The sequence below is a fragment of the Trichomonas vaginalis genome, chromosome II (genome assembly GCF_026262505.1).
Source record: "Trichomonas vaginalis G3 chromosome II, whole genome shotgun sequence".
In the NCBI taxonomy this organism is placed as follows: Eukaryota; Parabasalia; order Trichomonadida; family Trichomonadidae; genus Trichomonas; species Trichomonas vaginalis.
Window position 1 is genome coordinate 1,753,566 of NC_067204.1, and position 18,907 is coordinate 1,772,472.

An 18,907-nucleotide genomic window follows, 5' to 3' on the forward strand; every position below is an offset into this window, starting at 1 on the left:
AATGCTATGGAACTCAACAGGAAACGTAAGAGACTAGGCGGACATTAGATTTTTACATATAGTAAAATGGGTTTCTTCAGTAAGATAGGAAACTTCTTTCGAAATGTTGGAAGAGGTATATGGAATGGAATAAAAACCGTAGGAAGAGGAATTTGGAACGGTGTCAAAAATATTGGTAAAAGAGTAGGTCAGTTCGTTGGTATTATACCTAAAGACCCTGAACCAGAAGAACAAGCTCCTGTTATACAACAGCCTGAACCTGCACCACAGTCTAGTTGGCAACCAAATCCAACACCTCAACCGTATTAAAAATTATATTTTTACCGTTCGATAGTAGTTGTATATGAAACTAAGTTCTAAGTAAAACGCATGGTATAATGGAATTATTCTCTTTCTTCCATCTGTTGTAAACCATACTTGAAAGTCTGAAATACTTCCACTTGGTGGTTCATATAGCTTTGTAGGTTTTTCGTAAAAGTCATTTGCCAAGCATAAAAAAGAGTTTTGGGCGCCAGAAAATGAAGCATGAACTATAATAGCATCTGAGTCGAAAACATCTTTAAATAAATATGGTTCATCTCTTGCATATCGACTGTAAATATTTGCTAAAGGAAGTTCGACTTTCTGATTTAACATTCTTTGCAAATAATACCATGACATTGCAGTGAATTCTGTATATATTTGTTCGTCTTTCTTTGGATTGTCTTCGTAGATTTGAAATGACACTTGTGAATTTTGTTTGTCATATACAATTCTCACATAAAGTGTGCTCTCGGTATTTGCATATTCATCAGCATATTTTGCATAACATGAATTTATTTTATCTTCTATATTTTTTAACGCAGTCTGTAGAGAAGATGAAAGGTCAACTTGTATTAGCTCAATTTCTTCCCACATTTTTCGTTTCCCTTCAGATATATAATCTATATGAAACCTTACAATAAATGGAAAACTTTTATCTTCTACAGACACAAACTTCATTCTACGAAAGCCAATAGCTTTTGTGACAGATGGGTCTCTTAGCCATCTTAATGGGTAGTCAAAACGATAGCCTTCATGCTTTACGGTCTCTGTCTCAAACTTTTGACCGACATTAGTAAAAAGTTCATCTAATGGTTTAGTTGTAGCAACTCTTGAATTTTCTTTTTCTATTGGAAGCATATTTTATCTAGAATAAAAATGTCAAATGAAACAGCGTCTATGAGAGAAATACAACACAACCGACAACTCATTATGCAAGCTCTAAATAAGAACACAACAAACTTTTCAAACTATTCTAAGATATCTGAGTCATTGAAAGAAGGAAACCTAAAACTGACATTAAACCCAATGACAGATGAGTTTCTGTTTCAAGACAAGAAGAACAATACTGTCTGTATAAATCCAACAAAAGGAACTTTAAACGAGAAACCTATAAATGAACTTCTTTTGAAAACAGATGTTGACAACAAAGCTGACAAAGAATATGTAGACGATGCAATAGCAAAAGAAGAAGAAAGAGCTAACAATGCTTATGCAACAAAAGAACATACTCATCCTGAACTAGCAGACAAAACATATGTTGACAATAAAATGTCAAGTGAAGTGACAAGAGCTGAAAACGAATATTCTAAAAAGACTCATACACATTCTATATCTGAAATAACAGACTTAAACGTTAGCCTTGAAAAGAAAGCAGATAAGGAATATGTGGCTAGTAAGTTAGAGAAGAAAGCGGATAAGGAATATGTGGATGAAAAGATAACGAAATGAAAGAAAGGGTTGACTGGTACCATGAATGGACATCGAAGACTTTTAAAGTTAAAGCGATACAGGATGGGTTTCAGGATGTTTAGACTTAAAGCAGATAAAACTTATGTTAACGATGAGTTAGAGAAGAAAGCAGACAAGAACCATACACATACAAGTTTTACAACTGTTGCTATAGAAAGTATTGAAGGAACGGTTGAAGAAACTGGTGGGGATGCAATATATGTAAACCTCCTAACTTTCACAAGGTTTAACATCGGATGACGACATAACGACGATGAGAAACATTAGATGTAAAGATGTTTATGTCATGAAGGATGAACATAATATTAAATTCACTGCTCAAGATTTATATGACAAGAAAGCAGACAAAACAGAGCTTCAAACATTAAAGACAGAAATACTTCAAACATTATATCCTATAGGCTCTATTTATACGTCAATGAACTCTACAGACCAGAAAAGTTCTGGTTTTGGAACTTGGACTCAAATAGTCGACAGGTTTTTGTATTGTGCAAACTCTTCAAAGGAAACAGGTGGAAGTAAAACGATTTCAGGTGAAAATTTACCTGCACACAGTCACTACATAGATTTAAGTACATCTCAAGCAGGTTGGCATAAGCATAAATTTTGGGATTGGTCAGCAATGAAAAAGGTAAAGGATATGATGTTAAAGACGACGTTCAGTTTGCTATAAATTGTTTCTGGGGTACACTCAGGGAGATGGAAACCATACACATCGCGTTTCGGATATACGCAAACAACGGGACAAAGTAAAGACTACATGCCACCTTACATGACAGTTTACGCATGGTATAGAAATGCTTAGTCGTCATTTTCAACTTCTTTAGCATATTCGTCAGGAGTTGTCTTATATTTGTTAGGAACTGTCTTTGAAAGTATACCACCTTGAACTTTGACAAGTTTGAAACGAGGTCTGACAATAGTAGTTTTATCTTCTGCTTGCAGTCTGTACATTTTGCCATGTTTGCCTAAAACTTCATAATATTCTCTTGTATACTTTCTTCTATTTTTACGAACACGAATGTGAGTACCTGTCGAGTTCCCATTGTTGTCATAGTCAATAGTATTTTCATATGGGTCGCGTTTAGGTATTTCTATTTTTACTTTGTCACCTTTCTTAAGTTTGAAGCCGGCATTCTTTCTTGTTTGTCTCTTTTGACTAAATATTAAATATATAGTCTTTCTCTAAGTCAGGGTTGTTTTTCATTTCTTCGGGGGAGTGGTTTCCCAAACCTTTTTGTTTACGGCTATTGTAAATATTTAAAACTTGTCTCATCTTTGCCATGGAGAAGTGTCTATATTTGTCGTCATATGACATTTCATTTGCTTCACCACCTTGTGGTTGGTTTAAGTCTCTTAACATTTTTATACAACCGTCAATGACACCAAGAGCAGAATGGTTTTGGTCGACAATGAAATATTGGTTTACATTTTTTGAACGCAGATAGTTTTTAATATCATCTGATTTGAAAGAACTTTCACAGTCAGATGTCAGTTTTGTTGGATGGTATTTGTCAACGAATATTGTCAAAGCAGTTTTACATCTAAAATATTTTTGGACCATAATGGTATGGCTTCACAGTATCTTGTGTTTTGACCGACAAATATTAGCCAGTATGGTGGTCCATCTTCTCTATACCTCGGAATGTTTTCCAAGATATCCATAAACCAAGCATTTGGTGTTGAACTAAAGATTTTTATCATGAGTGCTTTCTTTGTTGCTTAGAAACATAGGGGTCCTTGTTTGGATTCGTCATTTTTTACCCTATAAGAAATGGGTTTATTTGGCGCATTAGCAGGAGTTGCATCCAGATTTTTGCCCGCAGTGGGAACAATAGCCAGAGGTGTATTTGGAGTTGGAAGGAAGATTTTGAGTACATTAGGTATACTTAAAGAGAAAGCACAACCTATTATACAAACTGTACAGAAAGGTTGGGATGTAGCACGAGATGCAGCAAATCTTATTCCAAATCCTGAAACAAGAGGAAAAGTTCAAGGATGGATGGACAATGTAGGAAGACAAGCAGGAAACTATTATAACAAAGCAAATGACTACTATAACCAAGCAGGACACTATATGGACCAAGGTGAAAGATTCTTTAACAGAGGATATAACCATGCACAACAGTGGGTAAACAATAACCAACCTCAACCGCCTCAAACGTGGGGAATGTAAAGTTTTTTACTGAGATGAAATGAACAATACAGCATTGAGACAAATGGGTTCAAGATGGATTTGTCGACTTCCAGCAGTTACACCACGTGTTTGTCAAGTTCTTCCTATACCTCAGGAAGTTTTAGACCGACTTAAAAAACAACAACCAGTTGAAAACAAACCAAACTAAAATTTTTTACTGAGATGAAATGACCGAAGAAGTTGAAACGGTAGATTTGACACCACAAACAAAAAGTTCAGAACCATTGTCAAAACCTGTCAAAGAACTTACAGATGAAGAGAAAAATTCAATAATAGAAAGTGCCAGGTCTGGAAATACAAACCCTAACTATAAAGTCACTTTTCATAGAAATGGAACGGCTAGTATCTCAAAAAAGAAACAGACTCTCACAAATAAAATATTGAAGTCTGAAGGAGCTTTCGAGACAACAGATGGAAAAGTTTACTTCACTGACCAACAGTTCATTATAGAACATCTCATTGACTTAGAGTCGAAATATTCTAAACTTTACAACAAACACAAAAAGTTGAAAGGAAAACAAAAACAAATGGCATATGATATTTATGAAGATGTTGACGACACAACTGTTCCTGCAAGTGAGGTAAAGTCAGAGGAACCGAAAAGTGACGAAAAACCGATAGAAGAAGAAAAACCAAAAACTGAAGATAAACCAAAACCAAAGTTTAGTTTCCAAACTAAACCAAGTCAACCTTCATTAGCTGGTATGGGTTGGCGTCAAAGACTTATGGCAGCAGGCGGTTATGTAAAGTAAAGAAAAAAATATTTTTTTATTTTTATAAAAATGCCCCCATATAGAATGGATAGAAAATCTGCTAGAATAAAAGCAGAGTTGCAAAGATATGGTTGGAGAGTTTCGAAGAATTTTAAATATAGGAAGGGAAGACCCATAAAAGTCTATGACAAATTGGCTGGTCTTCGCTACGAAATGGATTTGGAAACAGCACGTGCCAATTATCCAAACAGACTAGAGAGGTTAGAAGAAGAACGTCTTATGGACATGCCTTTCGATGTTAGTGAACCTCAAGTTGAAGGACACGACGGCTTTGCCAGATTCTACTGGAAACATGACGAACAATTGCATCCTTTGAGAAGGAAAAAAGGTAGTGCAGAGGATGGTCATGCTCCCATGGAAAGAACAAGATATGCATATGAAAAGTATCGTGAAGTTAGAAGTCAAATTACATCTGGTCGAACCTTTACAGTAAACTTTGACGAAGGAAAGAACAAAGAAGGCTTCATGGGTGTACTTGCTGCCATACAAGACGGAAATAAGAAAGGATACAATCTCAGATTGACCATAACAGATTTGGATGGTCACATTTACTATGCACATGGCAATGTCACAACAGCTGCAATTTCTTGACGCTTTCAAGACTACAAAGAGAGAACAAATGGTTGACTCCGACTCAGACATTTTGAATGCAATTGAAGGAATTGCAAGTGTCAAGTTCGAATGGTACCAACCTAACCCTCAAGCAGTCAGACAACATGCTGGATACTTCCCGTTCATAAATAAGTCTGACATTGACTTGACAAGGTATGGAATTTACAATTCAATTGAAACAATTGTCAATGAACCTTGTATTCTTACATGTCTCAGGAACTCTGGTCTTGTTACAGATGAGAAGATGAAGTATCTTGAGTCATGTGTGAAGACAAGGTACATTCTCAGAGGTCAATTGGCAAAAATTGCACCGTTGGCAAATGTCAATATCCGAGTCAACATACCTACAGCTAAAGGTTCTTCACATGACGACTATGTTGTTGAGTTCAATTTACCATGGTTGAAGATTGCAATTGTCCACAACACTTCATGTTGAACGAAAGTCTTACAAACCCTTTGTTCGGAAAAGGCAAGTGCAACATTGTCAGAGCTGTAAACATTCTTTTCGAGAAAGGTTTGTTGGAACCAATTCCAGATGACAAGCTGACAGAAACTTTGTACCAAAAGACGAAAACAAACTTTTCATTGTTAGCAAGACCAAAAGTTGTTCCAGACAAAGTTATAGCACAAAAGAAGTACACTCCAAAAGGAGTTGGATTGTTCGGATACCAACCTGAACCAGAAGAACTTCAATGAGGTTGCAAGACTTCAAGATGCTATAAACAAACTTCCATTGAGACATCCAATTGACGTCAAATTGTATTGGAGAGCATCGGAGTTAGGTCAGAAGGTTTTATATGAAACAGGTTGCTTCGACGATGTTTATGAGATAGCAGGCGAAGTTTCTCAGAAGATAAGAGACTCACTTGAATTTCCACGAACTGGACCATTGGTTGCGACAAGTTCGACTCAAACGAAAAGATATACTATGTCGACCTTAACGCTGCATACATGAGGTTCGTCCAATATATCCGACTGGAATTCCAAACGAAGACGGTGAGTTCCCAGGAAGGAACTATACAGTTGGAAAAGTCATACAACAACTCTATGATATTAGGAAAGCTTCAAACCCCAAACTTGCAATGACAATCAAATTGCTTATGAATTCGACATGGGGATATTCCATTAAAAAACCTCAAAGATGAAGAGTAAACACTATGAGAAGGTCGACAACTTTGTTGAAAGGTTCTCCCCTTTTGTTTTGAAATACGAATTTACTCAAGGTCAAGGTGGCTTAGTAACCACAGTAAAACCTATTGTCGAACATTGGTCTTATCCTCAGTTCGCAAAGGCAGTCCTTGACAACTACAATGAGTTCTTCTCCGAAGTCAAATCCAAAGTGAAGGTTTACTATGAGAACATTGACGCACTCATGACGAACGAAGAAGGGTACAACAAACTCATTGAAATGGGCATGGTCGGTGAAAAGATGGGTCAATTCAAATTGGACAAAATTTTCACCGAAGTTCATGTCCTCTCCAAGCGTAAGTACTGGGGCATACTTGAAGACGGCACAGAAATAAAACATTGCATGAAATAAAAAATTTTTATTCGAATTTGAATTAAAATGTGGGAATTCTTGGGAACGGGAAAGGCTTATTTACTTGAGGAACAGGTAAAGGTGGTGGAGGTGGAGGTGGTGGCAACCAGTCCATTTTATATTCCTTCCTAGGTAATTTCCGTTTAATTTCATGGTCGCCCTCGGAGTCTTTGAATCGGACAGGTCGAGTTACACCATTCTTGGTCTCAAACTCATATATAACCTGTTTGTCTGTATTTTCGTCGACTATGGCACGAGACACGAACATTGACCAAACGTACAAAAAGTGTCATTTCGGATGGTCAAGCAGCCAATCGCATTCGAGCACTTCGAAGAAGCCTTACGTTCCAAGGAAGAGGGTGTCTGGTGCAAGGGAGAGGTCATGAGACTCTACGAGCAGTACATCCTCAATGCCTGGGAGGACAAATCGTCCTTGGATTGGCAAATCTACCAACTCCTCTGGGACGACCTCCTACGCAACTGGGATGACGAAAGAGTCCAATTCAAAGGTCGGGAACTAATTTTGCAAATTGACCTTAATTTCACATACTTATCCAAATAAACACCTAAATTTACTTGGGGTTTCCCCCTAAAATAAAATTTTTTTACTCTTAGAACCACTCGAGGTTCTCCTTACGGTTGTTGAGCTTGTCACCGTCAATGTGTCTGACCTTCGTCTTCTTGCCTGGATTTGGAACCCATTGAATTGCGACAAGCTTGCCCATGGAAATTGAACCGCGATTCCGAAGGTTAAGGTTCAAGTGTCCCAAGTTGTTGAGGACTGGGGTAAGAACCTTGCCGGTCTCCCTGTTGCGGATTTGGTATGGGTAGGGTTGGGAAATTTCGTAAGTGTCATCGGCAACAAGGGTTGCCCAAACTTCCTCTTCTTCGTGTTTCTCTTCTTCCTCTTCTTCCTCTTCCTCTTCTTCGTGTTTCTCTTCTTCCTCGACAATTCCTTCTTCAATTCTGTGTTCACGAATTACGGTGTTGCATGTTCTGTCCTTTCCGAGTACCTTCCAGATGGCGTCTATCTCTTCGAAGAAACGGTAGATGAGTCTGGCAAGGTCTCGGTTCTCTCTCGCGTAAATGCGCAAGGTTTCCGTGAAATCGTTCAGGCATTTCTCATTGGAAGCTTGGTTCGTGAGGACTTCGGTTTTGAGATTGGTCATCTCTGTCATAAGACTACTTTGGAGAGTCTTAATGGTGTTTGTCAGATGAGCTTTCAATTGGGCAATTTGAATTTGAACTGGGCGCTTGTCTGGCAACCTTGAAAGGACATCTGCTATTGTGTTCGGCTTCGGTGCTTGTTCGGACATCGAAAAAATGAAGTGGTTTGAGAATGACGGTTTTACTTCAAAAAGCTTGTTATGACAGTTAAGTCATACAACAAGTTTAAAATAATATCTTGCTCTTCTTCTGAACGTTTGTTGTCTCTTCCGATAAAAGTTTCGAACATGAGAACCAAAAAACGTTTTTTGAGATTGCGGAAGAGTTCAGGCAAACGTTCATATTCTGGATATGTTGGGAGCAGTTCGAAACATCTGAGCTGACTTTCGGACAAAATTGGGACAATGTCAACAAATTCATCTTTGGTCGGACTGCTTGAAGGTAAGTCCCTTACATGTAAGTAGCTCTGGTAAAGTCTTCTCATTTCTGCTAACTTTTGGAGTATAGCTTCGTAGTTTAGAAGTTTTAATTTTAATTGTCTTATTCCACTCTTGACATCTAAACGGTAACTATCCATGAGGTCAAGAGTAGCTTTGGTAGCTTTAAGTGGAGCTATTTGTTCCTTGACTTCTGCAATTTTGGTTGCAATTGTGGTTTGAGCTCCTTCAAGTTCGCCGTCTATGTCGTTCTCAACGCCTTCAACCATGGCTTGAAACTCTTCATCGGTCCATTGAGATTGGTGTGGGACGAATTTAACTTGCTTCATTCAAAAAATGAAAAAAAATGTTTTTACTCAAAACGTTAAGGTTGACTGAACTGGTTGGATGTCGCCTTCACAGGTTATGTAGAACGGCTGACCCGAGAAGTGAAGGAGAGACTGAATTGCCAATTTCATATGGGGTAGGGGGTTCTCCTTGTTTGGTATTTTTATCCAAGGACGTTTGTTTAGGAACTTAACAAGAGTTTCTCTTTTGGCGTCCTTTATGTCGTCGAAAGGAGTTTTTTCTGGTATTTGAATTGGAATTCCAGTCGAAGTCTCGAGATTCAAGGCAGCCCTTCCAGAAATAGCGGTGAACTTGACCTTGGGCTTCATTACCCTGCGCAAGTACTGCTTAACAACTTCATTTATCTCTATAAGGTAAATTGCCTCGTCAAATCCTTCTGGTATTCCGAGTCCTTCCATCCGACAGGAAAATATTTTCCCGACAACTTGAAAAAATTTTCCGGACAAAGGGAAAAAATTTTCCCGACGACAGGAAGAACTCTTCCAGTTGTCCGTCCGTAAACCATTCAAATTTTCGAAATTGAGAACTTTTTGGTCGAACTTCAGAAAAAGTTTTTCCTTCCGACAGAAAAAGTTTTTTCTTCCGACAGAAAAAGTTTTTTCTTCCGACAGAAAAAGTTTTTTCTTCCGACAGAAAAATATTTTCCATCCCACAGGACACAAACGAATGTCCGACGTCCCACCAACCGAGTCCATTCCCAAACCAGAGGAACCTAAAGCACCAGCCCCTGCACCTCAGTTCCAGCAAGTACCTCCGATTTACTACCAATTTCCACCTCAAGGTTACTACCCACCACAAGGCTTCCCGAACTACCCTCCTCAGCCTATGCCTTACTTCCCCAACCCTTGGATGTTCCAGCAAGCTCCACCCCAGCAATTCCAATTCCAATCTCAATCGAAGAGAGACCAAGAGTTCGAAGAAGGTCTGAACCGCTTACGCAAAGATTATGCCACAGCCCCTATGGAAGATGACAGGCTTTCAGTCTCTTCCCTCAAATCGACCGATTCGACTCGTACCACAGATTCAGTTCGTGACCGTGAAGACTACCTCAAGCAGTCTGAGAGACTCTTCATCCTACAATCATTTACAGTTGGAGCTCTCAAGAACATGCGCAATTACGAAGGTCAGACACCAGCTGGAGACCGCAAAACAGACGTACTTGCAAGAGCCGTCCAGCTCGTCAAAACAAAGACTGAGATAGTCGACTTCATTCTTGCAGCTTGCCCATACAAGTAAAAAAATAAACAATTACGAGTTAAACTTTTTACTCTTTCTTTTCTGAGTTGTTTAGAGCTGGTTTCTCTTGTAGAAACCTTTCGTACTCTTCCATGGTCATGTAATTGCGAATTTGGTACGCAATTCCAGGTTCGTTGTTTTTGAACCTTATGTATGTAACGCTTCCATCCTCCTCAGGGAAGTAAGCTGCTAACATCTGACCAAGTTTTCTCGGTGACTCGGAGCTCATTAAAAATGTCACTTTTTAAACGTTAAGTTTTTAGTCTTATTTTACCCTTTGTTTACCCTTTGTTTGTCAAGGTAGTATTGGAGTGCAATTTCTCCAAATTCTCTGTGTCGGAGTTCTTCAGCATTTTCCAAGGTGTGCCTGGAGAACTCAAAGAAGTTGTCAAGAACATACTGCCATGCTGCTCTTCTGAGTTCGTCGGTATTTTGGAAGTGTTGCACCTTCGAGTCTTCGGACATGAAAAAATAACACTTTTTCTATTAAACCGTTTTGGCATTTCTCATGAGTGAGTATAGTTCTGCCGAACCATTGGAAGAGAAGAAGTACCTTTGCTGGCAAAAGACAAAAATAGTTGCCTTAGTTGTCATTGCAATTGTACTCGTAATTGAATTCATTGTACTTCTCTTCACGTACATAAAACTCAGCAATGGTATTTGCTTTAAGAAGCTACCATCTTACTAAGACTAAACACTTACATTTTTCAAGCTTGACTTTTTACAATTTGAATTTTGTTGCTGAATTCAGCAAAAATAATGTTTATGTTAGAATGTTAGATCTAACATGTTTTCTAACACGTTTTCTAACATGGTCTAAAACTCTTGAATTTTCATGAAATTTACACCAAAAATAATGTTTATGTTAGAATGTTAGATCTAACATGTTTTCTAACACGTTTTCTAACATGGTCTAAAACTCTTGAATTTTCATGAATTTTCCCGAAATAAAAAATAAAATTAGTTTTATTTTTTATTTTATTTATTTTTTTTATTTTGTATAAAAGACATGATTTCAACAATCGGCACAACAACAATTCAAACAACTACAGCACCAAACTCGCTAGTTATGAATCCAACATCTATGTTAGTAGAGATGAAAAACTTCATTCCTTCTTCATATACTTTCGAAACAAAAATCCAGAAGATAAAGCAAGAACTTTTAACAAGTAATTTAGACTGTAGTGCGAAAGATGAAACAAATGAACAGTATCTTTATGAAATGCAGGACATTATTGACCATTTACCCAAATTGCCTGAAATCCAACAACAAAAAACTAACCATTCCCGAATTTGACGAAATAGAAGTCAAAGCAACTGACTCAGTAGAAATAAAGAAGTTCATACGAAAGGTAAATTATGAATTCCTTGGTTTTCATTGCAACCATAAGGTTATGGACAAAGATTGCGACATGGTATATAAGAACATCTCTGACCTTTACAAATCCGAAGAATTTAAGACCTACGACAACTTTGTTTCGTTAGTTGCAAAATGTGTTTGGGAAATAAGAGATAAAGATAGTAGGGGTAAGGTATGGAACGAACAAATAAAACCCGCTATGTTCGAGATGAAGAAAACCATTGACGCCTTGGTTGTTTTAGCAGGTAAGGTTTCAGAATATAACGCAAAAATGAACCCGCAATGTTCAAAATGTAAAGCAGCAATGAGGAAATATAACTACTCCGTCAAAGAGATAGAACGTATGCGAAACGACTATGCAGATTTAAAGAAAGAAGCAGAAAAACCAGCAGAAGATAAAATGAACATGTTAGAATTTCTGAACAAAAACTATCCAACTGCTGACGATTTCCTTCTATCTGACGTCAAGAAGAAGTATAAAGAAACTTTCGGTATCGTTAAAACTTTTGACATACTGACAGAAGAAATAGAAGCTACGAAATTGTTTAGAGTCATGAACCATCGCAACATATACCATGTAAAAACGCTTGTAAATAGTTATGTTAGAAAACATGTTAGAAAACATGTTAGATCTAACATTCTAACATAAACATTATTTTTATTGAATTCCGTATGAAATTTCATGAATTTTGTATGTTTTAGACCATGTTAGAAAACATGTTAGAAAACATGTTAGATCTAACATTCTAACATAAACATTATTTTTATTGAATTCCGTATGAAATTTCATGAATTTCCTTAAGATAGAAAAAATAAAGTTAGTTTTTTATAAAATATTTTTTTTATTTTGAGCGAAGCACAGCGAGACATACTTTTTTCTGAAAACAGTGAAGAACAGCGAGTAAGTAAAAAAACGTAGTCGCCAAAACTCTATGAAAACAGTGAAATTTCTCTAGACAGACTTTTTTCGGTCTTGCATAAAACTCATGAAAACAGTGAAGAACAGCGAGTAGTGAAAAAACCCTGGTCGCCAAAACTCTTTATTTTTCAAGCTTGACTTTTTACAATTTGAACTTTGTTTGCGTAGATATGAATTCTGAAAGAAGTATGAGGGTCTTGTATGACTTTGTACTTCTCCCATAGTTCATGTCTGTCAAACTTACCTGCCATGGACTCTTTCATAAGTTCCATGAAATCGTCTTCGGACAATCCAGGGAAAAGTATGATATCAGTAAGTATTCTTTTAACATCCTTACTTAAACTCTTTGCTGTCTGTACACATATTACGACTGAGATGTTAAAGTGTCTGAGCTTCTTAAGAATTCGACACATGTCTTGTTCTCTGTTCTTTAACAAAGGATGAGAAGCAAAGTCATCTAAGATAAGAAGACATCTATGAGGGTAGTCTTCCAATCGTAAGATTGCAATTTCTTCGAAATGTATTCTATCTCTTTCTGTTTGTTTCTGAAGTGTTTCTTCTCTAATATTCTCTGCATTTCCTCATTTGGGTCTTTAAACTTAGAATTTATATACTCATTTATAGCATTATACTTCAAAACTCTTCTTTGGTACTTCTTTATCCAATCTAACAACTCAGTATCCTTTATACATACTAACTTAGACTTCTTTATAATATCTTTGAACGAATTGACGGTTTGGTCAAATTGACCAGAAGTACTACAAATAACAACTAACTCATAGAATGGGTTCTTCTCATCTAGTTCTTGTTGTTGTGCAGCCATTTTAAGATAAGTGAAAGTCTTACCCGACCCAGGTGGTGCAATTAGACCTGTTATACCATTCTGAGCAAATAAGAACTTGTCATGTATAGGCTTTATCTGAGCATTTTCTAACTTCCTCTTGTTCTTGTTTAAAACATTCTCAAATTTCTTGTCAATGTCAGCAAACTTTTTTTCTAACATATTTTTAGAAAAATTAAAATTTTTATCTTTTAGAAAATGTCTAGCGATTTCGCTATCTATATTCGAGACAAACTTTTCGACAGCAAAACATCTGTCGACCATAAAATCTTACATAGTGTAAACAAGAAAGGTGAATTTGTTCTAAAGTTCTGTTTCTGGGAATATGACAAGAACCATAAAACATTAAGCAGAGAAGTCTTTAAGTTTGTCAATGACAGACTTGTTGACAGAGATGACGCCGATTGGAAAGATGAAGTCCAACAAAAGTTCTTAGAATGCAAAGAAGACACATGCGCTGTTCTTGAAGATGAAATAGAAAACAGAATAGAAGAGCTATTAAAGGACAAAGAACTTTTACATAAATATGGTTCTGAAATTTGACATAACTCCACCAGAGAAGAAGAAGAAGAAAGAAAGAAAGAAAAGAAAGAGAAAAAAGAGAAGAGAAGAAAGAACCTGAACCAGTTCCAGAGAAAAAGAAATTTGACATGTAAAAATAAAATTTTATTTTTAGAACATTTCTGGGTCAATGTCAATGTTCTCTTCCTCTTTAGGAGCAAACACTGGCTTAGACTCTAAAATCTTTTTACCCAATTTACCTTGAACTTCTACAACTTTAGACTCATAATATTCATAGTCGTCTGCTTTCTTTGGTTCATAAGGTATAACAAGTTTGTATGCTTTGCCTTCTTTAAGGTTTGAGAACCTTCTGTCAAAATTTTCTTTGACTGCTAACAAACCTTCTATGTCTAAGTCTTCAAATTTCGCACCATTTTTAGTCACAATAGCAAACTTAACTGGTTCGATGTTCCAAACTTTGTCAAATGTAGACTTTTCAAAATGGTAGAAGTAAACATTCAAATATGCGAATGGGTCTCTTATCTTTGACTTCTGTCATGTACTTTTTACTGAGATGAATTTTCCATCTTTTCTATCGGATAAAAAAATTTTTTTTTAAATTTACTCAGAAAAATTTTTCTTTGTATATACACCATTCTGAACATCTAAAAGACTTTTGACATTTGCCAAGAATGTCGTTTAGAAGCTGCCATATAACCATATTCTTGACAATATTGTTTATACGAATCGTACAATGACCTTTCATCTAAACACTCAAAGTCAGTTTCATCTATGAACAGTTCATATACACTCTTGTTTGCTTCTAACAATGTTTGTCTCTCTTCGGTATGTGGAATTTGTCTTGGATTGAACTTAGAAATATCTAATGTCATGAAATATGAGAACAAGTGGTTGTAAAAGTCAGATGTCAAAGTTTCTGCTAAGTCGTCAAAATATTCTGTATCTTGCATATGAGAATCTGACGTTCTGACAACTACATATCTTCTGTCAGAACTTTCTAACTTCATCGGAACAACATTGTTTGAAACCATAATGAAGTTTGCAACATTTTCACAAACTCTTTGGTCTTTATACTTTCTTTCAACAACTCCAACTTTGTCTGTTATAAGACTCTTCAAAGCATCTGAGTTCAAAACTTTGTTGTATCTATACTTTGAAGTTCGTTACATACTATAAGTTTCATATTCTCTATTGAAGAGTTAAATTTACCGCAGATGTTTTCTAAGTTTGTCATATTAGGGTTCGAATACCTCTAACAGTTTGCATAAGATATCTGTAAAGAAAGTGTTCTTACCTGTTCCTTGTTTTCCAATTATAATGAGAGCAGTTTCATTTTTAGCACTTGGATGTTGTAAGATGTTTGCAAACCAACATAAGATATACTCATAGACTCTTTCGTTTCCATTGCATATAATTTCTTTGACATGGTCTAACCAAGCTTCTATAATATTTTCTTTCCATTCTACTTGTTCATATTTATATCCAGTGAAGATAGAATAGAAGTTTGGAGAAGGTGTATAGAACTTTATACCACGAACTGAAAAATCTTCTAACTTTGACAATAAGATATCCCAAGCATCTAACATCTTCATCCAACTTGTACGACTTTTATTTTCTTAAGTTTCTGTCTACATTCTTGTTCTGAAACTATTGTTGCTCTTGGTTTGTTAAAGACAACATCCCATTCTTTCATGACATAACATTCTGGGGCAGAGTCGACATAAATGACTAAACGTTTCAAATCTCGACTTGCTTTGTTATAGTCTCTAAATGGACACATATTTCTGAATGCTTGGAAGTCATAAAAATCTGAAACATCTATTCTGTACATTTTTATAAAAATAAAAAAAATATTTTTTTTATTCTTGACTTTGTTGTTGCATTTGTTCCATTTGTTGCATTTGTTGTTCTTGAGCTATTTGTTGTTGAAGTTGTTCTTGTAATACAATACTTTCACCAGTTGCATCTTCCAATTCGAAACTTTCTGCCGTCATTGACAAATACATAGGACATAAAAGTTTTACAGGAACAAAGTTTGCGTCAACTAAGGTTAAGTTTATGTTTGCTAAAGTGTTTGAGTTTACTAAAGCTGAAAACTCTGCATTCGAATGAACAATAGGCAAACCAGCAGAGAAAGTGTTGTTTATACGCATGAGTATCTTTTGGTCATAGTAGTTTCTGTCGACATTCGAATAACACTTTGAACCTAAGTTTGAAACAATATATAAAATAGGTGTACTTAAAGTCAATGGAACAGACAAACCTTGTATGACACCTTTTCCTGTTATAGGAAACTGTTGGTAGTAAAAACCAGATATAAGTTTTGTATTATAGCTCATATCGTTTATAAAACTCAGTCGGACATCCAAACATAATGAAACCTGCTCTAGTTGCAGCACATGTTACATCCGTCCTTAAAGTATTAAATAAGTCAACAAAACCTGTTGGTGGTATATCTGAGTAAGTATCTTCAAAGAGTATTTTTTACCATTCACAACAAAAAAGTCTTCTGGTGTCAAAAGAGCAAAACAGGCTTTAGTCGTCATCGTGTTTAAGGTTAGTTTACAATATCGTCCTTGAGGACTTTGTAAGTTTGTTGTTATAGAATTATATGACTCAGGGTTTTTAGTCGTAATAGTATAAACCATATGTCTTCTGCCATTTACTTAGCAAATAAATTTTAATGAAATGTTGTGGTCGTCAAATATTTTTATGACGTCTGGGAAACTATATTTTAAGTTCAACGTTTCACCTCCTTTCATAACGTATATCTTGTCAATGACATTATATGAAACACCACAGCAACTAATGTCGGGTTCTATTTCTTTGATGTTTATATCGTCTGCCTCTGTCAAAAGTTTCAATAGTTCTTTCAAAACTTCATGAGGTGCAATGACATATGAGTTCACTTTTACAGGGTTGTGTTCGACCAAGTTTAACATTATACCTAAAGCTTGACAAATCTTCTCCTGAGTTTTAAGTTTGTCTTTCAGTTGTTGGTAGTCGTTTCGAATATCTGCAACAGAACTTAAGTCTCTGCTAACTTCAGGATATGTTGGTTCTTTTACAGGAACTATTGTTATACCATCTTCGTCTTCGTATGGTTTCCCCACTTCAACATCTCTTTCTTTGACATTGACAAACACTTTGACTGTTTGTTTGAGTTGGTGAATTTAACTTCACATCTGCCACCGCCATTAAACCTTTTGAAACACTTACGCTTCTATTTTTCGGAAATGACATTTTACTTAGAATAAAAAGATGGACGTATTCGAGTATCTCTTCGAATTGAAGCAGAACAAAGTTTACACACACAAACAATACAAATACATTGACAGAATAGTTCTTTATACAAACAATGGAAAATGTTATAGAATAGCAGTCTTTGCTGAACCAAAATATTTTCATAAAGCAAAGAAAGTTGGTATAACCGATGGTGAAAGTTCTTGAAGCAGACAAAAATATAACAACAAAACTGACCGATATTACTAAAGGTAAGTTTATAATACAATATTATGTCAAAACTGGCGTACTGTCAATATTTGACGGAGAGAAGTCAGTTCAAGAACAACTTACTGACCTGCTGCCAAAATCTGCTCGATGGAAGCTGTCGTTATGCCAATCTGAGGAGCCCCAGCAGGTTTCATCGAACGAATCTTCAAAAGAGCATCTTCCGTGAAAAGTGCTATTGGTTTTGTAAACTTCTTTGCTTTCAATTCATCTGGACCGTCTCTGTCACCAGTATATTGTATTTGAACTGTACCAACAGTTGAAATACCACCCATAAAGTCTTCTGAGTCAGCAAATGGAATGCCAAGCCAAAAGTTTGAACGGTCTCCATTTGTATATTGAGTTTTTTGACCTCCTGTATGAGTCCATACTTTCACATATGGCATAATAGAACTTTGCATTTCAGGGTTAATGGTTGTTGTGAAGTTGTTGTTAAAGTTCATAGCATCTAATGTCAAGTTGTATGACCTCATATCCTCAACTGTAGAATATTCTTCTCTTGGATAATATTTGCCATCTATGTTTATATGATATTTAATACCAGGGTTGTAGAAACAAGAATAGTCATTTATAGTTCGTCTGAACAGTACAAACATAGTATCTGCATGTTTCATTGCAGTTGTTAAAGCAATATCTGTTCTTGCACCTGGGTCAGCACTTTGGTTTCCAACTTCACCTGCAAAGTCTTTGACAGATATTTGGTGTATAGGGAACATAAGTGGAACTGCAATATATTTGGCAGCTAAAGCATTTGAAATATCTGGGTCCAACATATAGACTGCAAGTCTGCTTTCTATTCTCTTGCATTCAAATTTTTCGCATGTGAACTTAACTGGGTCCCAAGCATCTCCAGCAGCATTGAAATAATAGTTTACTTCAGTGTTGAGGTTTGAGAAACCAAAGTCTAAGTCAACTTTGTTTTTGCAAAAGTCGGCGAATGACATTTTATTTGTTCCCACTACTTCTGTAAGAGTGAATGGGTCTTGTGTTGGTGCAATGACTAAGTTATTTTTGCTTGGAGTAAGTTCGATAGAAATTTTTCCTGCCCAGTTTGGCAAGTATCTTAAAAACCTGAAGATGAGGAAAGATGACAAAGGAACTCTAAGTTTCAGTTTTACTTTGGTTACTGCTGCTGCAGTTTGTCCAGAAAGGTTAACATAAACTCCTGGAACGTTAGGGTCAAGTCTTCTTATTTTCTCAATAGTTGCATACTGGTCTGTTTGTTCTCTAGCTTGTGGTTGTACTGAGTTTCTCAAAGCGAACCATTCATAGTTTGCCCATGTTACTGTTTGAACTAAGTCAGAGTTAGAATATATCTTATATCCCATGAAAACTTCTGGAGCATATTGGTATCCGACATAGAAAATTCCATTGCAACCTTTCTTGTCAGACAACTTGGCAGAAGGTTTTATTTCAATGTCTTGTTCCACGTATAAGAAAGAGTTGTCAATAGAAATTATATGAAACCTGTCGCAAGCAATATCTACTGTTGTTGAAGAACCTTCTCCAAACTCACCTACGTTTCCATAAGAAACAGCAGTTGTATATTCGTAAGTTCCAGGAACTATTTCTGACCTTCTAATGGCATTGTCGCATTCGTTATACCATTCGGAAACATTTCCATTCATGCATCCAAAACTGTTGGCGTTATATTCTGAGCGGCGTACATTTC

The 18,907-nt window shown here is 36.2% G+C and overlaps 15 protein-coding genes and 5 pseudogenes across 20 annotated transcripts, besides 1 other annotated feature; 8 read left to right on the forward strand and 12 right to left on the reverse strand.

Annotated features, from left to right (window-relative positions):
* Positions 1–18,907: part of a mobile genetic element that runs on past both edges of the window.
* TVAGG3_0467910 (serine threonine-protein phosphatase family) lies at positions 67–309 on the forward strand (the record flags this gene model as incomplete). The annotated part of the gene is made up of 1 exon (XM_051235358.1): positions 67–309. The coding sequence occupies one exon, from the start codon at positions 67–69 to the stop codon at positions 307–309; it is 243 nt and encodes an 80-aa protein (XP_051093182.1).
* Positions 556–1,161, reverse strand: TVAGG3_0467920 (uncharacterized protein; the record flags this gene model as incomplete). The annotated part of the gene is made up of 1 exon (XM_051235359.1): positions 556–1,161. A coding segment is annotated over one exon (606 nt), but the record flags the coding sequence as incomplete, so codon positions are not given.
* On the forward strand, positions 1,180–2,070 carry TVAGG3_0467930 (annotated as a pseudogene). Its single transcript has one exon. A coding segment is annotated over exon 1 (891 nt).
* Positions 2,742–3,530, reverse strand: TVAGG3_0467940 (annotated as a pseudogene). The gene has a single exon. A coding segment is annotated over exon 1 (789 nt).
* On the forward strand, positions 3,548–3,949 carry TVAGG3_0467950 (uncharacterized protein; the record flags this gene model as incomplete). The annotated part of the gene is made up of 1 exon (XM_051235360.1): positions 3,548–3,949. The coding sequence occupies one exon, from the start codon at positions 3,548–3,550 to the stop codon at positions 3,947–3,949; it is 402 nt and encodes a 133-aa protein (XP_051093184.1).
* Positions 5,098–6,895, forward strand: TVAGG3_0467960 (annotated as a pseudogene). Its single transcript has one exon. A coding segment is annotated over exon 1 (1,798 nt).
* On the reverse strand, positions 6,918–7,163 carry TVAGG3_0467970 (uncharacterized protein; the record flags this gene model as incomplete). The annotated part of the gene is made up of 1 exon (XM_001277248.2): positions 6,918–7,163. The coding sequence occupies one exon, from the start codon at positions 7,161–7,163 to the stop codon at positions 6,918–6,920; it is 246 nt and encodes an 81-aa protein (XP_001277249.2).
* TVAGG3_0467980 (uncharacterized protein) lies at positions 7,194–7,457 on the forward strand (the record flags this gene model as incomplete). Its single annotated transcript, XM_051235361.1, has 1 exon — positions 7,194–7,457. One exon carries the CDS (start codon positions 7,194–7,196, stop codon positions 7,455–7,457), a length of 264 nt encoding a protein of 87 aa, XP_051093185.1.
* On the reverse strand, positions 7,507–8,211 carry TVAGG3_0467990 (cytochrome B-C1 complex subunit 6, mitochondrial family; the record flags this gene model as incomplete). The annotated part of the gene is made up of 1 exon (XM_051235362.1): positions 7,507–8,211. The coding sequence occupies one exon, from the start codon at positions 8,209–8,211 to the stop codon at positions 7,507–7,509; it is 705 nt and encodes a 234-aa protein (XP_051093186.1).
* TVAGG3_0468000 (uncharacterized protein) lies at positions 8,627–8,828 on the reverse strand (the record flags this gene model as incomplete). The annotated part of the gene is made up of 1 exon (XM_051235363.1): positions 8,627–8,828. A coding segment is annotated over one exon (202 nt), but the record flags the coding sequence as incomplete, so codon positions are not given.
* TVAGG3_0468010 (uncharacterized protein) lies at positions 8,856–9,245 on the reverse strand (the record flags this gene model as incomplete). Its single annotated transcript, XM_051235364.1, has 1 exon — positions 8,856–9,245. One exon carries the CDS (start codon positions 9,243–9,245, stop codon positions 8,856–8,858), a length of 390 nt encoding a protein of 129 aa, XP_051093188.1.
* On the forward strand, positions 9,514–10,083 carry TVAGG3_0468020 (uncharacterized protein; the record flags this gene model as incomplete). Its single annotated transcript, XM_051235365.1, has 1 exon — positions 9,514–10,083. One exon carries the CDS (start codon positions 9,514–9,516, stop codon positions 10,081–10,083), a length of 570 nt encoding a protein of 189 aa, XP_051093189.1.
* On the reverse strand, positions 10,112–10,312 carry TVAGG3_0468030 (uncharacterized protein; the record flags this gene model as incomplete). The annotated part of the gene is made up of 1 exon (XM_051235366.1): positions 10,112–10,312. The coding sequence occupies one exon, from the start codon at positions 10,310–10,312 to the stop codon at positions 10,112–10,114; it is 201 nt and encodes a 66-aa protein (XP_051093190.1).
* On the forward strand, positions 11,478–12,036 carry TVAGG3_0468040 (organellar and viral DNA polymerase type B; the record flags this gene model as incomplete). The annotated part of the gene is made up of 1 exon (XM_051235367.1): positions 11,478–12,036. A coding segment is annotated over one exon (559 nt), but the record flags the coding sequence as incomplete, so codon positions are not given.
* Positions 12,491–12,775, reverse strand: TVAGG3_0468050 (protein of unknown function, DUF4106 family; the record flags this gene model as incomplete). The annotated part of the gene is made up of 1 exon (XM_051235368.1): positions 12,491–12,775. One exon carries the CDS (start codon positions 12,773–12,775, stop codon positions 12,491–12,493), a length of 285 nt encoding a protein of 94 aa, XP_051093192.1.
* On the reverse strand, positions 12,814–13,365 carry TVAGG3_0468060 (annotated as a pseudogene). Its single transcript has one exon. A coding segment is annotated over exon 1 (552 nt).
* On the forward strand, positions 13,402–13,739 carry TVAGG3_0468070 (uncharacterized protein; the record flags this gene model as incomplete). The annotated part of the gene is made up of 1 exon (XM_051235369.1): positions 13,402–13,739. A coding segment is annotated over one exon (338 nt), but the record flags the coding sequence as incomplete, so codon positions are not given.
* TVAGG3_0468080 lies at positions 14,516–15,556 on the reverse strand (annotated as a pseudogene). The gene has a single exon. A coding segment is annotated over exon 1 (1,041 nt).
* Positions 15,585–15,731, reverse strand: TVAGG3_0468090 (uncharacterized protein; the record flags this gene model as incomplete). The annotated part of the gene is made up of 1 exon (XM_051235370.1): positions 15,585–15,731. The coding sequence occupies one exon, from the start codon at positions 15,729–15,731 to the stop codon at positions 15,585–15,587; it is 147 nt and encodes a 48-aa protein (XP_051093194.1).
* Positions 16,392–16,667, reverse strand: TVAGG3_0468100 (protein of unknown function, DUF4106 family; the record flags this gene model as incomplete). The annotated part of the gene is made up of 1 exon (XM_051235371.1): positions 16,392–16,667. The coding sequence occupies one exon, from the start codon at positions 16,665–16,667 to the stop codon at positions 16,392–16,394; it is 276 nt and encodes a 91-aa protein (XP_051093195.1).